Source organism: Ambystoma mexicanum, chromosome 7p (assembly GCF_040938575.1).
Source record: "Ambystoma mexicanum isolate Mex_15411 chromosome 7p, UKY_AmexF1_1, whole genome shotgun sequence".
NCBI classification, from domain to species: Eukaryota; Metazoa; Chordata; class Amphibia; order Caudata; family Ambystomatidae; genus Ambystoma; species Ambystoma mexicanum.
In genome coordinates this window covers 823,032,584-823,050,369 of record NC_090939.1, presented here as the reverse complement: position 1 = coordinate 823,050,369, position 17,786 = coordinate 823,032,584, and the positions used below count along the sequence as shown (strand labels likewise).

The following is a 17,786-nucleotide window of genomic DNA, read 5'->3' as shown; positions in this document are numbered from 1 at the left end:
ACGCCAGCTAGAAGAGACCGGTACGAGAAGAAGTACCGGTTCCCGGACACGGCCCCCCTGTGCCTCCGGGCGCAGCCTACCCCGGACTCCGTCGTCTCCGCGGCGGCCAGGAAGAAAGCGGGGGGGGGGTGGGGGGGTGCGGCCTCCACATCGACTTCCCCACCGGACGGCGAGGGAAAGAAATTGGACGCTATGGGACGCAGAGTCATCTCGTCTGCAGCGACGACGATTCAAGCGGCCAACGCCTTGGCTATCGTGGCCCGCTACGACAGGGAGCTCTGGTACAAACTGGCTCCCCTGCTGGACTTCCTGCCGGACGACTAGAGGGCAGAGGCCCTGGAGATCCTGCAGGAAGGTGAGGTGGCTTCGGACCACGCCATTACCGTTGCGACGGACATCGCCGACACTGGGTTCCGCCAGTTGGGCAACGGCGTTTGCCTTAGGCGGCGTGGATGGCTCAAGGCTACGGACTTCGTCAAGACGTTCAGACCAGAGTCCTGGACATGCCCTTCGATGGGAACAACCTGTTTGGGGAAAACAGTGGACGATTCCCTTCAGGCCATTAAAGCGGACACTGAGACGGCCCGGGCCCTTGGGAGTTCTGCAACAACGGCGGACGCCCTTTCGGAGCAGCGGAGGCAAGGGCGCCTCCAAAGGTTCCGGCGGCGGTTTCTCCACCTACCGTCAAGCGGCCCGCTCGTCGTCTCAGGAGGCCTACAGAGGACGAGGCAAGTCTAGCGGACCCCGCCGTCGTCGCCAAGGAGGTCAAGGCGGCAAAGCCTCGTCGAAGCAGGATTGAACCGGCCGTGGGGTCGGGCCCCCACCGAAGCACCCCGGTGGGAGGCCGGCTGGCGAGCTTCGTCAGCGTGTGGGAGTCCATCTCCACCGACCGTTGGGTGCTGGACGCCTTGGCCCACGCGCTCGAGTTTCAAAGAAGGTGTCCGCGCGTCCCCCCCCCGTGGCCAGGAAAGAACTTCACGTCCCTCAACTTCTCCTGGAGGTAAAGGCGATGCTCAGGAAGGGCGCCATCGAACTCGTCCCAAAGAGGCTTCGGGGCTCCGGAGTTTACTCGAGATACTTCCTCATGAAGAAGAAGACGGGGGGGATGGCGCCCCATCCTGGACCTGCGACGTCTGAACAGGTTCATCAAGGCGCAGAAGTTCCGGATGGTCACCCTCCAGCACGTCCTGGGTCAGCTGGAGGAAGGAGACTTCCTGTCGTCGTTGGATTTGGAGGATGCCTACTTCCATATTCCCATCCTAAAGGGGCACCGAAAATTCCTCAGGTTTGTGGTCCAAGGGCGTCATTACCAGTTCAAAGCCCTCACCTTCGGACTACGGTCGGCACCCAGGGTATTCACCAAGTGCCTCGCACCGGTGGCGGCGCAGCTGCGCCGCGAGGGGGTCCACGTCTACCCCTACCTGGACGACTGGCTCATCCGAGCCAGGACGAGGGAGCTCGCCGTGGTTCACACGGCAAGGACCGTCCAACTTCTCACGGACCTGGGATTCTCCGTGAACTACGCCAAATCCCACCTGGTACCCGCGCAAGACGCTCTGTTTCTGGGAGCGAGGCTCAACACAGTGGCCCTCATTGCGACCCTTGCGGAAATCAACTGACATGACCGCCATAGCGTAAATAGCGTTTCCGCCACTGCACGATGGAGGAAAGTGCGGCTAATTCTGACCCATCGGGCACGAGCATTACGCCATGGCGGAAGTGCAAAGTCCGCGATGGTGGAAATGACCCCAAAACGCCCCTTACCGCCGTCGTACGTCGCCCTAGGTGCAATTCCGCCACCCATCTTAGCGGTCACCGTAATGAGCGGTCAGCGCAAAATACGGTCACCGTAAATATACGGAAACGGAAGTAAAAACATGGGGCCGGAACGGGAAACAGCACGCCGTACACCTATAAAATCAGAATCCCAACACAACCATTAAAAATCCGACCCTGAGACACATCCCAACCCGTTAGCCACCCCAGTCAAAAAAATAAATATGGGAAAAGTTGCTAAAAAAGCGTGCGACCGCAAGCGGCAGGTCCACTTCTCCCACGAGGAACTCACCGTGCTCACAGAGACCCTCCAGGAGAATGCTGCCGTCGTCTTCTCTACGCAAATGACCAGGACGGCATTTGCGAACAAGAAGGCCATATGGGCGCTGGTGGCACAGCGGGTAAGTGCGGTGGGGACCGCAACCCACAGCAATGCAGAAAGCGATGGGACGACCTACGGATACGCGTCCGGAGCATACTCTCTGCCAACCGGAACATTGCCACAGCTACCGGGGGAGGATCGGAATCACCCATCAAGTTGACCCCCTGGGAAGAAATCTGTGCCTCCACCATTGGAATGGAGAGCATAGAGGGAGTCGGAGGGATGGAGAAAGGAGTGCAGACATCAGAAGAATCAGGTAGGTGGCCCAAATAAAACTATGCCAAATCCACAATTACCAACCATGTGAAGTACCATGTGTCCCCATAGTGCAATAGAAACACATGTTCAGGAGAACGACCACATACAATGCCATGACAGCGCCCCTTAAAAGTCAGATCAAATAAATAAATATTCAAAAATCCAAAAAACACACTCTACATGTGCAGCATGCACACCCTAACTGCAGACTGCAAAATAACTGCATCCCCAATGCACACGAAAATGAGACCACCTCCAAGGCCCTGACCCAAATCACCCCCAGGTACCACCCCAATGCATGTGATACAATTGCCATTACAATTACCACAGACCCATGAATAACGCTCGCCCTCCTTTACTCCACCACAGGGTCCGATTCCAACGGCGAGCTTCAGGACACCCCTACCAGCACACCTGCAAAGAGGGCCAAGACCAACGGCCAAAGACCCTCCACCTCAGCTGCACGGATCAAGACACGGCAGCTGCACAAATCGAGTGGCAGCACACTGGAGGGGACATCAACAGGCACCCCAGCAGCCAGCATGTCCACAACAGCAGCACCACAGGTCCCCCCAATGGATGCCACAGAAGGCACTGCTTCTGGTGGCAGCAGCACCCTAGGTGACACTGCATTCATGCCAGCATGCTCCGACACAGAAAACGGTGCTGCCGAAGTAGGACACATCCATGACCTGTCCCAATCCCCCTGTATGTTTCATCCCGTACACCATGAGGAAACCACGCAGGGGCACCCACAAGACGACGACTGGCCAACCCCCACAAGGCCTGTTGCAAGGCAACATGAGGCGTCCAGCCCCTCTGTGACACCACCGCAAATGGGCATGGCCCAGCAGAGGCAACAGTCCCTCGAGCAGATGATAGTGCAACAGCAGCAACTAGCCACGCTCCTCAAGGAGCATGCTGATGAATGTGGGGGTTCTAAGGCAGCCATTGAAACATCTACTGAGACACTTAGGGCAGAAATGGAGCGAAGTACAGAGACACTAAGGGCACAAATGGAGAGAAGTACCAAGAGCCTGAGGGGGGAACTGCATGCGACGTCCAAAGACGTATGTGGTGAACTTGCCGCTGTGCGCCGTGTGCTCACTGAGCTCTCACAAACCCTTAGGGACATGCATGGACGTGAGCAGGCAGAGACATCACCCGTTGCAAGTTCCGTCCAGGGCAGCCCCCAACGTAGATCTTGGAGGACCCGGCGCTCCACAGGCAGGGGTGCCCCTGATACCCAGAGAGGGGGCTTGCAATAGCGTCTGCCCACTGACAATGAGCGTCATTGGACACTGGTGTTCGGAGGGGGGGTAGGAGGGTGGAGGGTGTGTTGTGCTTCTTTGGGTGGCGGGTCGATTGGGTGTGTAATGTCATTTCACATCTGCAATACAATTCTTCATATTCATCCTACGAGATGTGTGGACATTGATCTCTGTGTACGAGGCCTATCTTGGCATACAGTCCATATTGTGCTTGTTCCAGACACACACAGTACCACAAGTCCCGTGTCCAGCCACCAGGCGTGAGTGCTAGAAGCATGCATCTATGAGATTCTGACGTAATTCACGGGCCTCCTGTGCCTCACGGACCCCTTGAGGTGCTGCCACATCCCCACCCTCATCATGACCATCTTCAGGTGCTAGCAGTTCTGCGTCGGGGGGCATGGCCACATTCCTACGTACGCACATGTTGTGTAGCATGACACATGCCATGACCATCTTTGCAACCTTCTCATGGCGGTACAGGAGTGCCCCGCCAGACCTGCTGAGGCAGCGGAAACAAGCCTTCAGTAGGCCGAATGCCTGTTCTATGACCACACGGGTACGTGAGTGGGCATGGTTGTAGTCCTCCTCATGCTGGTCCTGTGGGTTCCGGATTGGTGTAAGGAGCCATCTCTTCAGTGGATACCCGCAATCACCTGTATGTGCACAAGAAAGGATGTTTGTGGAATGTCATTGCTACGTACGCACCCCCCCCCCCCTTCCTGCCAGGTCATTCACGCATCACCTACCCCACATACTCATGCATTAAATGAGACTCACCGAGTAGCCAGGATCGGCGCCCTGCGTGTCGCTCCATGTAGCGTGGTATTTTAGAGTTCCGCAAGACCATAGAATCATGTGTTGATCCCGGAAATCGGGCAGAACAATGTGTAAAGATCCTGTTGGAGTCACACACCATTTGCACATTGATAGAATGATATTGTTTCCGGTTGTGGTACTGGGCCTCCATGGCATGTGGGACAACCAATTCCACATGGGTGCAGTCGATGGCACCAATGCAACCCGGTATGCCGCCAAGTGCATGGAATCCCACTTTTGTGTTTGTAAGCTCCTGCTCCGCGCGTGGTAAAGTGATGTAGTCGTCTGAGTGCTTCAGGAGGGCATCAAGCACTTGGAATAGTGTCCGTGAGAATAGTGGCTGTGAAATGCCATGCAACTGTCCGACTGTGTGCTGGTAGGTGCCTGTGGCCAGGAAGTGGAGTACAGACACCACCTTCAGTAGGGGTGGGATGGCGGTTGGGCTGTCTATCATGCTGACAAGGTCAGCGTGTGTCATGTCGACAATGGCGGTTATGGTGTCCCGGTCCAAACGGTAGAGGGTGTGGATCTGCTCAGCTGTGAGGTTGAACGGATTAGCTCGGAGGCGTGGGATTGCGGGCTGCCTGCGTGGTGGTAGTGGCTGTGCTGGTGGGGCTTGCTGGCCATGCCTTGCCCTCCTCCTCCTCCTCCTCCTCCTGCGTCTCCTCTGTGCGGCCGGTTGTTGTAGTAGTTGGCGTTCGTCTTCTTCTTGAAGTTGGAGTACTTGCAGTGCAATCAGGTCCCCCAGGCCCAACATCGCTAGTCCTGCCGGTAGCATTCTGGAGTGGGTGTGGTTGGGGGAGGGGGTTGGGTGTGCAATTTATGTGTTTTCAGGCTGTATAGCCTTCACCTGTGGTGATTCATTCCACCTGTGTCAGCTGCAATGCCTTTCGTGCGAGCACGTCCCGCACACGACGCTGCAATTCGACGCATGGCATCTTGCATTTGCAATCATGTTCTTAATCCCGATGGCTGTGGAATATTGGTTTATATGTTAATTCTGCTATGGTCCCATTGTTGCACATACTATATTTGCATTCGCGAGCAGACTTGTGAAGGGTCAGTGGAATGTAGTGCTCGATCAACGGTGGACCCTCATGCAGCACTGTACCGACGTTCACCGACGGCGGGGAGACCCATCAGTGATTGAGGCCAGTTACCATTTTCACACACAGCCGCACTGCATAGATGTATTTGGGAATACAAGCGTTCACAGATGCCTTTTCAACGTGATGTTGCAAATGAGGAATTCGAAGGACAGCGCTTTCGGTTTTCAACTAGCGGCGTGGAGACGCCCACAGGTCTGACTGGAAATGTAACGTTCTATTGTTGAATGTCCTTGGGACAGGGCCCATGACGGGAATGCAATGATTGATATGGCTTGAATGGGATGCGCCATAGCGTAGTGGACGATAAGGCAGGACGTTCCCAAATACATGTGACTTCACTACACAAGGAATCCGGGCAGAAGCACAGTGGATTTTGAAGCCTGCATTACGCACAGACTCAATGGAAATTTCGAATGTTATGTGAGTGAATATTCAGGGGTTTTCATAACGGGATGAGGGAATGATGAATGGATGCATGGAAAGATGATTTAATTGGGAGTCTGCCATGTACATGGCTATTTGGAATCTGTCCCCTTCCCCTGGGCTATGTGATGCAAGGCTGCCATAGTGGGACCATTGTCTGTCTGCCCTTGTTGAACCCTCCCTGTCTCGACGCGCCTTCAATCACTTGTGTCTATGCACGTTGATGATCCCATCTGATGGATCCTGTTCTGACAGGCGCATGCACACAGACACTCGTTTGAAATAGTGTATTCACCTCGATTTGTGTCGTAATGATTCGCAAGTGATTTTTGGGTGCAATTGATCCTTATGAGTGGCCTAGCATGCATATGGTTGTAGGTTTGGTGTGTTGAATGAAGTGAGTAATGCATATGGAGTTTGGATGCCCATACTATCATTTTTTTCATTTGGGTGACAGGTATCTCCTCCCCTTCTGCCGCTGCCATCTGTACGCCACTCCTGCAGATGGCTTCTACAGTCGACACCTGCAGCTTCGAGTTAATCAGTGGAGCACCATTACGATCTTATGGGACGATCGCCAATGGCCCACATGCCCTTACGCAGTACTAGTGGCTAGGTGCAGCATACCTAGCTTCCAGCTGGACTAGTGCCTACTTCATGGGACGGCCCTGCGGTCCTAGGCGCTTCCATGTTGCCTTTTTGGACGTTGATGTAGCCCCTGTGTGCCATGAAGGTACAGGGCGTCACACATGGGGAAGCTGGTCATTTATTGCGGATGCAGCCCACAGTAATGCTGATCATTTGTGAGTTTATGTTCAAATGGCTGTATGGGCTTGGTGATTTTGATGTGCATTAAATTTATATTCCGATATTAACCGTGTAGCGTTATTCTTTGCTAGTAATGTGGCATATTCCGATTTGTGGCGCGATGTATTGTGAGGTGTTCTGCATTGGGTTCCGGCTTCTGGGTACAGTTGTGTGGCACGTGCTTATGCTGATGGTTGGTTTGACTACTGGCATGTGTACAGGGCTGGTGCAGTCTCCCTCAGGTTACTGCTTTGAATGTTGATTTACACTTGTGGCAAGCGATGGGGGACTGTTGTTGTTTTGTGTCATGGAATTTTCAGTTCATTTTTGGTGTAATTGCACCTTCAGATGCCTGTGCTGCATCAGTACGGCAATGGTGTGTTGCCAATTGTGGATGGCCACTCACAGGGCACTTGGGGCCCCTGCATGCATTTGTTCGTTGGCATGCATGGGTGACTTGTACATTTCACTGGTTGCATGGTGTGACTGCATTGCGCCTACGAGGAGTTGTGCAATGTGGCCAGGGAGTGGAGTACAGGCACTCAGTAGGGCCATTACGGTTGGTTCGCGATGCCGTAGTTCTCGCCATGGCGGAATGGTACTTTCCGCCATGCTTGATGGCGTTAGGTGAATGTCCGCTGGGGTCAGCATTCGCGTACCGTTGCGCCATGGCGGATATTGCGGTTTTGCACGGCGCGCGTGCGCGTACTTGGTGCAGTTAGCGTTGGCGTTCGCTACGGTGTCGCTAATGGCATCGTACTTTACGGTGACGGGTCATGATCGCAACGGGCGGTATTCGATGGCGGTATTGCATTTCCGCCATCGTTTTTCGTATTCCGCCAGGGTCGTAATGAGGGCCAGTGTCCCTTTTGGCCTCCCCGTCTGAGGAGAGGACCAGGACCATCCTGGGTAAGGTGCAGTGGATGTTGGTGGCCGACACGGCCAAGGTGAGGTCCATCAAGTCCCTCCTCGGAATGATGTCTTCCTGCATCTACCTCATTCTCATGTGCAGGCTCCGGATGCGCCCGTTGCAGGAGTTCCTGGACGCGCGCTGGATCCAAACGACGGGCAGCTTCGAGGAAAGGATCACACTCGACGAGAGTTTCCGACGAGCGATCCAGTGGTGGGGCACCCGCGCGCATCTGACGGCGGGCATGGACTTCCAGACCCCAGCCCACCAGGAGACAGTGACCACGGATGCCTCCCTGGAAGGGTGGGGAGCGCACACCGAAAATCTGCACGCAAGAGGCCTTTGGCTCCCGACGGAGAAATCCCTACATATCAACGTCCTGGAGCTCCGTGCAGTGTTTTGGGCCCTCAGGTCCTTCCTTCCGTCCCTCAAGGGCAAGGTGGTGAGGATCTTCACCGACACCACCACCACCATGTTTTACATCAGGAAACAGGGCGGAACCAGGTCCCCAGCACTGTCCAAGGAGGCGCAGGACCTGTGGCATTGGGCCGTCGCCCAAAGGATATTTCTGGTGCCGTTTCATCTGGCAGGGATAAAAAACACCATCGCCGACTCACTCAGCAGGGAGCTGCGCTCGTGCCACGAGTGGGAGCTACGGCAGGATCTAGTGGATCGCCTCTTCCGACGGTGGGGCACTCCCCAGATCGACCTGTTCGCGACGGCGACGAACTCCAAGTGCCGGAGGTTCGCCAGCAGGTTTCCCCAGGCGAGGAGCATGGGCGATGCTTTCACGTTCCCCTGGGAGGGCCTGTTCCTCTACGCGTTCCCTCCTTTGCCACTGCTAATCCGGCTCGTCAACCAGCTCAAGAGGTCACGGTGCAGGATGATCCTCGTCGCACCTGCGTGGCCGGGGCAGATATGGTTCCCGGACCTTCTGGACTTGTCAGCGTCCCCGCCGATCAAGCTGCCGGTGGACGCGGATCTACTCTCCAGGGAAGGAGGCGCCATCCTCCACCACGACCCGAAATCGCTGAACTTGCAGGCCTGGCTCCTGCAGCGCTAGAGTTTGGAGGATACGACATAACGGCCGACTGCAGAGAGGTTCTTGCAAAGGCCAGGGCTTCCTCGACTCTTAAATGCTACGGACACAAATGGAAGAGGTTCTCTGTCTGGTGCCACGCACAGAAGATTAACCCTCTGCGGATTACGGCTCCCCAAGTACTGCCGTACCTGCTGACGCTGGCCAAAGCTGGACTGGCACACGCATCCATCAAGATTCATCTTGCTGCGATCTCCCGATACACCAGAACCACGGGGCCGACGTCCTTGTGGTCTCATCGTCTGGTGAAAGAGTTCATGAAGGGACTGTTCAGATCGTTCCCGCCGGTGAAGGCTCCGGCCCCGGCGTGGGAGCTCAACGTGGTGCTGACCAAGCTCATGGGACCTCCGTTCGAGCCTCTGCACTCGGCTCCGTTGAAATTTCTGTCGTGGAAAACAGCGTTTCTTGTGGCCATCACCTCCGCACGACGAGTGGGAGAGATCCAGGCCCTTTCCTGCAAGGCCCCGTACTTGACTTTTCACGACACGAGGGTAGTGCTCAGGACGCACCCCTCCTTCATGCCCAAGGTACCGTCGGACTTCCATCTCAACGAACCCTTGGTGTTGCCTGTGTTCTTCCCGTCGCCTTCGTCGCCGGCTGAGAGGACTTTGCACTCGCTGGATGTGGCTAGAGCGCTGAAGTTCTACGTGGACCGCACGAAGTGTTTTCGGAAGACGTCACAACTCTTTGTGAACTTTGGACTTGTCAATCAGGGGAAGGCTCTCTCGAAGGCTTCCATTTCCAGATGGCTCTCCGGCTGTATCATGTACTGTCACCGGTTGGCAAACCGACCGCTGCCTGGCCGTCCGAGAGCCCATTCCACCAGAGCGATCGCAGCTACCACGGCGTTCCTATCTGGTGTGCCCCTGCTGGACATATGCAGGGCTGCTACGTGGAGGTCGACGCACACCTTCACGGAATTCTACTGCGTCGACCGGGATTCCAGGGAGGAGTCCAGGGTCGGCCAAGCAGTGCTGCGCAACCTGTTCGCCTGAGGTGAGCCTGGTGAGGAGGTAAGATGCTTAATGTTGAGCCTTTGCCACCTCCCGTGGTTGTGCATGTGTGTACTGCTATGTATTCTTTATTCATGAGCATGTGAATCCATGCCAGACCCCATTCTGGAGAAGGAACAAGTTACTTACCTGTAACTGTTGTTCTCCAGCATGGGTCTGGCATGGATTCACATGCGAACCCTCCCGCCTACCCCTCTGCGGCTCTTCATTTGGTCATACTGCCACTTCACGTGCTTCCAAATCTGAAGATGGCTGCCAGAGGCGGGGCTTAGGTAGAGGGCAGTCATTGGCTGTGGTCAGTATGACGCAGAGATCAGTGATTGGTTATTACTACGAAAGACAGATCAGAAACGAAACTGATACTGGTTTTTTCTTTACCGAGGATTCCCAGCCTGACGACGGGGAATATTCATGAGCATGTGAATCCATGCCAGACCCATGCTGGAGAACAACAGTTACAGGTAAGTAACTTGTTCCTTCCCCTCTCTGATTCTGACACTGCAGTGTTGCTGGCCAAAGCCCATCCTACATCTGCCCCTCTCCCTCCAGTTGCATCCACCCTTACTCTCAAAATCTATCCTCCTCTTCTCCCTTTTCTTACTGCTCTGTTCAATGTCTCTTTCTACTTCTGTTTTCCCGTCGCTTTTCAAGCATGCCTCCATTCTTCCTATCTTCAAAAAACCCTCCTTGAATCCCTCTCTTCCTTATAATTTCCACCCAATTTCCCTTCTTCCTAACCAAGTTCCTTTAACGTGCAGTGTATTATCAAGTCTCGTCCTTTATCTCTTCTAACTCTCTTCTTCCATACTTTCAATATGGCTTTTGTCCTCAACATTCCACTCAGACTGCTCTAGTCTCTGTCTGTGACTATCTCCTCTCTGCACGCTACTCTAAACATTCCTCTCTCCTAATTCTTCTTGGTCTATCTGCAGCATTTGATACTGTTGACCGCTCCCATCATCTACATTTCGTGGATTCGTGTTTTATTTTCTCTTTTTGCCCATGACACTATCAGCTCTGCACTCTCCTCCCTGCGCTGGCTTTCTTTCCACTCTCGGCTCAAGTTTAATTGCTTGCGTCTCGTCTTTAAATCTTGCCTGATATTTCCCTCCCTGTCTTCTTTCACTGGTTTCCTTTTATTCTCCTATTCGATCGTTTCAATTTCAATCTTTATTTCTTGTCAATTTTCTTCCCCCACTCTGCCCACCGTGCCCTGTCCCACTTCCCCTCATTTATTTTGTGTGCCCCCTCTACTGTAACGCGCTCTCACTGGCTCTTTGCTCTCTTCCCTCCTAATCACTGTTCTGTAATCATCTCATGGAACACTTTATCATCCTAGGCTTTACTGATTTTTCTTCTTGTTGCCATTTTTAAAAACTTTATAATCATGTACAGGGCTTTGACGTAAAGCGCTATATAAATACAAATATAAAATACAAGTCATTCCAATGAGGAGAGGTGCCTTTCATATATTTCGATTTCAATTGAGTGCGGTTTCTATAATTGTTCTTTAGTTTGGCTCATCGGTGGCACTTGAGAACCTCCTAGTGGGAGTTAAAAACTAATGCTATGAGTAAAGCAACGGGAGGGTGACTTTGAGACTGGTGCCAGTCCTTTGCCCATGTTTTTGTCCTTTCCACACTCAAGGCAGCGCTCATTTATTGAGAGGACATGCACAAAATTTCAAGACCCGCATTGACAATTTTATTTTGGCTGTTTCTGCTGCCACCTTTTCATGAATGAGTGCTAGCTGTCCTATTGTAACAGGTATGAAGCTCAAACGGCCTCTGCGGTAGGTCTGACCGTGTTGATCCAGAGTTTGAAAGAAATGAGGACCCCATTCACCAAGTCTTTGGTGTTTCAGATGCATCAACAAAGAGACCAGAAAGATCATATAAAAAAATGAGGGCTTATATTTCCTTTACAATTTTAAGCTACTAGTTCTTGATGCGCTTCCCTTGATCAATATACAGTTTTGGATACTTGTACAATCAACTTTCAAACTGTTTGTTCTTAGCATAACTGATTGATTGCTCTTTCTTATTACCGATTTAATTTAAACATGTTCAGCATGTTTACTCTTTTTTTTACAGACCTGAGCTTGTCAGACCAGCTACTACTTTATATCAGCATAATCTGACTGGAATTCTTGAAACGGCTGTTAGAGCAACAAATGCACAGTTTGACAATCCAGAAATCCTTAAACGATTGGATGTCCGACTTCTTGAGGTATGTGCTTGTCATTTTAACTGAAGGTATTCCAAAGATGCTTGTTTGATGAACCTTTGTCTCACCGTGAAAAAGTTTAGCATAAAGAGCAGCAGGCGAGGAAAACCTCTCTTGAAATAACTATGCTACAACTGTCTTTGTGTTAAATAAGTCTTTGCAGCTGTGAAAAACCTCAGGTTATTCCCACTCCTATTCCCCATGGATCCTCTGTTGAGGTGACCAGGAAAAGGCCATCACTCTGGAATCCTGACCCTGGGGGTGGACAAGCGTGGGAGGATCACCTGGGTGGAGGGTCCTTGGGGATTGAGGAGGGTGCGTGAAGGCGCGACATGTTATCCCCCTTCACTAACAATGACCTACCCTACCCTCCCTCGGTCTCATGGGACATTGGAAGTCTTATCCATTTTCTCTGTAGTTTCCCACCAAATACTGAGAAGATGACTGAAGATGATGCACACTCCCTATTGCAACTATCACTTTAGTACTGGGACGAAGAAGAGGGGCCTGGAGGTATCCAGTAATGAAGATCAGGCATGTCACACTAACAGACTTATAAAAGGTCAGGCAATTGAGTCTAACCCACTTCACCTGCAGCCTGTTGATAATGATAGAGTATAAAAGGTGGAGCCCAAAATCATACAGAGAGCTGGAGGAGAGAATCTGCCGTGTTGGGACAAGACCAGGAATTAGAGACGCCAGCAACAATCCTGGGAGACCTGCAAGATAGACTTTGCAGAACCGGTACCCCTCATATTGTAAGGCAGGCAGCAGGCGCTGCCATACAGCAGAGGAATGACAAAAGATGTACACGGCCAAGCCGGGGTGCAGCTGAGGAAGAGGCCGGGTTCAGAGGGGATGCTGACCGCGTGTAGAGCAGAGAAGTCAGAGTGTGTGCGGGGACGTGCACGTCAAACTGGCGATCTGTTTTCCCGTTCGCGGAGAAGACCAGCAGGAACAGTGGAAGCTGCCGGGAGGACCTGCGCAGAACTGGTAAGTGTCAGAGGACACTGGGGAGACCGGAGCGGTCTGAAGGGACCGCAAATAAGTAACGGTCCACGAGCACAAGTAAATGCTACATCTATTGATTATCAAACTGAAGAAAGTTGCTATTTGAGTGAGCACAAATAAATGTTAGATATATTGAATACCGTAGTGAAAGAAAGCTATTTGAGTGAACTACGAAGTGCTGAATGAACACAAGTCAAATAGTTATATCAAACAGCACACTGCTAGTAAAATGCAGTGTGAACAGAACTGAAGACATTTGAAGGATTGAAGAGTTGTTTTGAGTATTACAAGTACAAAGGTAAGAAAGGCTTGTGATGGGTGGACCATGTGGTCTGACAACTGAGCCTAGACCAGAAAACCCTGAATGGGTGAACAAGCTGTAAAAAAAGCTGTAACAGACTTTTAAGAAAGGAAGAAGGCATACTATGGCAAAAGGGAAAATGCACACAGTTGCACTGTGAACAACTCTGAATCTAACAACGTGTATATAATACCCAAGTCTTGTGTATATATGTAAAACCCAGGAACGTCAATAAGGTAAAACAGTATTACCAATATAGGAAAAGGGATGTGGGGTAAACACTTAGGACCTCCTTATGACTGAAAGGAAAGTCAGCAAACTCTTTACCCACTATGCTCTTACAGATACTGACAGCGCTAAACCCACGTAGCGGGCAAGCAAGGACAGATTCTGTGAACTGACAATCTGTAGAATACTGAATAAGGCAATTATAAACAGTACTCACGAGGACCGGAAAGACCACTTGAATGTCAGTAATTTCACGAACCCTGTAGATCAAACAGGGACCCAGAAGGCTGTAAAAGCAAAGGGTTAAAGATAACAAAATACATCAACCCTAGTAAAAGGCAAGTCTGAATTGTGATAATAAATCGTGAGGAAAACTAAAAGGGGAACACTCTGGAACTTCTAACAACAAACCCAAACCTAATAATCAATGGAAAATGAATGCAGAAGTGCAATGGAAAACATGGAGTGGAATCTCAATAAAGTAGGATCAGGAGCAGGGAAAATGATATCACAAAAGGAAACCTTTCCCACCCAATCCAAGGAGAAAAGGCAGTAACTAATTCTACGAAAGTAAATATTAATACATCATGCTTTTCAGTAACCAGGACAGCATAAAGGGACAGAAAACACCGGCAAACTGGGCTGCATCAAATAGTAAAGTACAGAGAAAGGCTGTCTGCAGACAGAGGAAGACAGAAAGGGAAATTCAGAAAGCATAAATCAAATAAGCGCATAAATCCGAAATCCAGGACAGAGGAACAAGATACAGGAACTAGTAACTGGGCACAAAGCTAGGAACAGCAACTAGGTACAAGGCATGGAACTAGGAACAAGGAACTGGAACTAGATACTTGGCACAATATCTATGAACAAGGAACTGGAACTAGGTACAAGGCACAGAAACTAAGTACAGGAAACAGGGACTAGTCACAACAGGAACACTGCTACAATGACCAGCGCCGGACTGAAGCAAACTGAGGCTTTTAAAGCTGCTTAACGAGCACACCCCTCAGGCGTGCCGCCTGCTGCACCTGCAGCCACAGGTGTTGCCTATCCTCCTCCCAGCGTTGTGCTGCAAGGGAGGAGATGATGCAGTGAGCCAGGCATTCTGGGAAGCAGGAGGTGAAGCAGTGAGCCAAGGCATTCTGGGAAGCATAGTCATTTGATTTAAGTAGCATGCCGGATGCCAGGGAGGAGATGAAGCAGTGAGCCAGGCATTCTGGGAAGCAGGAGGTGAAACAGTTAGCCAAGGCATTCTGGGAAGCATAGTCATTTGATTTAAATAGCATGCTGGCTGCCAAAAACCAGGAATGGATCCGGAAGGGAAGTAACTGGGAACATAAGGTTTTAACGCTCCCAATTCATCAGAACACTGTAGCATAGGGTTCGAAGGAAATGTCCAGTAAGGAATAAACCCCAGAACATGCCCCCAAGTGGCGGGGACGGGAACGAAGGGAGCGAGAACGGGAGCGAAGAGAGCGAGCCGTGACACAGACCCAGTGTTTTCTTTTGAACTTTGAGCAGACAAAACCAGCGTGAGTGCTATGTTAAAGTCTTGGGGAAGGGAACCCTGGGAGTCAAACGACTGGAAAACGTTGTCTTGGGGTAGGGAGTCCCAGGACCTCCGTTTTGTATGAACTGTACTACATTTGAATTTGGGGAAGGGAATCCCAAGACCACCTCTTTTTGTGTGAATTGTGGTACATTCAAACTTGGAGAAGGTCATTTCAGAACTTGATAAAAACACTATTGAAGTGAATCTGTATTGGAACTGTATTGAACTTGAGATAGGGAACCCAAGAAGAACTTGAGCTGAAAGTAGCTTAGCCTTTAATTTGAACACTTATGTTTTTGCTGATATAATTACAACATCATGTTAATTTATAGTTGTGAGGACAAGCATAGGTTCTGCCACAGGCAGACTTTTATTTTGGACTTGTGGACACAGACTTGCCTTAGTTTCTTTAGTTAGGGAAAATCTCACTATAGTATAAGGCAAGTTAGGCGTTACACCATCCTGATCATTAATAAAGTTTTGTTTAGACCTGCACATCTGTTGTCTGTGTCATCTCTCTCTCTTGATACCATGCCTGTCTCACACAGACCATCAATGCGCACAAGGCATCTAATCATATTTCTAAAGGGTCGAAAACAACTAATAATGAAATAAATTCAGATTTGATAGCAGGCCTCTTATCCTAGCTGTGGCCTTTCTGTTCGGGGCACCTAAGCCTTGTTAATGCTTAATATTAGTCCTACAAGCCAGCCCCAGCGAAGGTTGCCAGCTTCTGGCTTTCCTTTAAAGACCTTTGTATTTTCTATTGAGGAAATTGACACAGAAAGTCAAAGTCCTCCAATGACAATGAAATAGTAGGCTATGTACTGAACTGTTATTGAGCAAAAGAGTTATTGTCCGAAGAAAGACTAATAACTGTGATCATGCATTGTTTACATTGAGCATAGACACAATACCTAATGACTAAAGAGCTAGGACGACGAGCCATTCATCACCCATCCTTATAAAATATGAATGATCCAGAGTGAAAGGATACAAGGGAATGTGAATATAAGTTACAAAATAATTATGTAGAAATAGAAGATGGACAAAATAAGAACATTGCTAGACTATTTATTGAGACAGTGAAAATGACTGCTATTAGAAACTTTTGAAAATAGATACAGGCTACAGTAGAAAGACCCAAACTGCCTTTGATATGCAATTCATTGTCTAAGAGCCCACTTATATCCCTGAGTTGACACAACCCCATTAACACCATTTTACGGCTTCCAAATATTACAACCAAGCCACATAGATTTAATTGATGCAAATAATTCTTGAGGCCCTGACACACCTTATTCTCCCCTCCCAACTGGCTCAATTGTGCATAAAACCCTCAGCCTGGGAAATGTGCTTTTTAAGCTAATAAGCTTTAAACCCAGAACTATTTTGCTGAGGTGACATTGGCACTTGGGACCCCTTAGTGTCCCCAGGCCTTAGCCTTCTTACTAAATAAAAATACAAGGGACATACAGCTACCAAAGCTTTAAAATAAGATAAGAGCGTGGGTAATTACTTCAGGAACAACCTCCTAAAGGGCACCTGTAAATGCTTGTGTGTTTGCTATATACAGTGACTGACAATAAGTTCAGTCAGAACATCCCTATGTTTATTACTACAGGCCTGAACGTCAACCTTTTCAGAAATCGAGATCATCTTCTGTGACGTTACCATCTCACGTGACGATGACAGAAATTCCTTGCACTTTCGATAAACCTATACTATAATGGAAAATGTACTAATGTACTGAATAAGCTTCCACGTAGTGTTCAAACCTCTGACAAGAAGAAAGATAAACTCCATAGGTAATCGCGCTGAAACACACCTCCCGACACGGACAATCCATCAGAGGCAGCTCTGTTGCTGACCCAGTCCTACCCTAATCTCCAACATTGCCTCATTCACACAATGAGAACGTTTTGTGAAAAGGAAAGATTTCAATATTGACCTCCTAAACATCACCCTCACTATCTGGAAAACAAGAAAAGAAAACTCAAGAACAGGAGATAAATCCTGACCATCACCAACCAAAAACTCCTCAAATATGTAAAAATAAAAAATCTTCAGCAAACAAAAACAGAACACAGGTTTGTATATCTACCAAGGAAAGCACACTACCAGAAAGTGATCTCTAGAACACGTGGATGTCCATATACAACTTAGCCCCACAAGACAGAACCCTGACAACCCTCACACAGACCAACGAAACCATGATAGACAGAAAAATAATCCCCCAACCATAGCCAGTTCCATGAACAGGCATAGTCATGACCAGAAATAAATCTGTTACCAAAAATATCCCGAATGGAGTCCACTACTCTAATGGATTCATTCCTTCCATATATTAGTCCTCGTTTTCTTGTTCTTTTGTGGTCCCATGCATGAGTGTGTTTGGAACACTGTTTTTTCAAGGTTGTCTCATTTATCAGGTTTCAATTCTGGCAAAGAATGTGCCCTACAATTGTCTGTTTTCGACACCCACCTCTCCAGTGTCTTGTGCTTGGGAAAGGACCATGACTCGAAGATTGTAGTTCGTGTCACTCCATGCACCAAAAGCTGGGATATATTGTGCTGTTAAGTTATACCATTTTGTAG

At 49.9% G+C, this 17,786-nt stretch overlaps 1 protein-coding gene across 2 annotated transcripts in view; it reads left to right on the top strand.

Moving 5' to 3' along the window:
* Positions 1-17,786, top strand: part of TUBGCP3 (tubulin gamma complex component 3) — a 1,162,672-nt gene that overhangs the window by 692,196 nt on the left and 452,690 nt on the right. For both annotated transcript variants that reach the window (XM_069636982.1, XM_069636981.1), the window contains exon 15: positions 11,961-12,096. In XM_069636982.1, the coding sequence (XP_069493083.1) occupies positions 11,961-12,096 (136 nt within the window). The remainder of the gene's footprint in view (positions 1-11,960; positions 12,097-17,786) is intronic.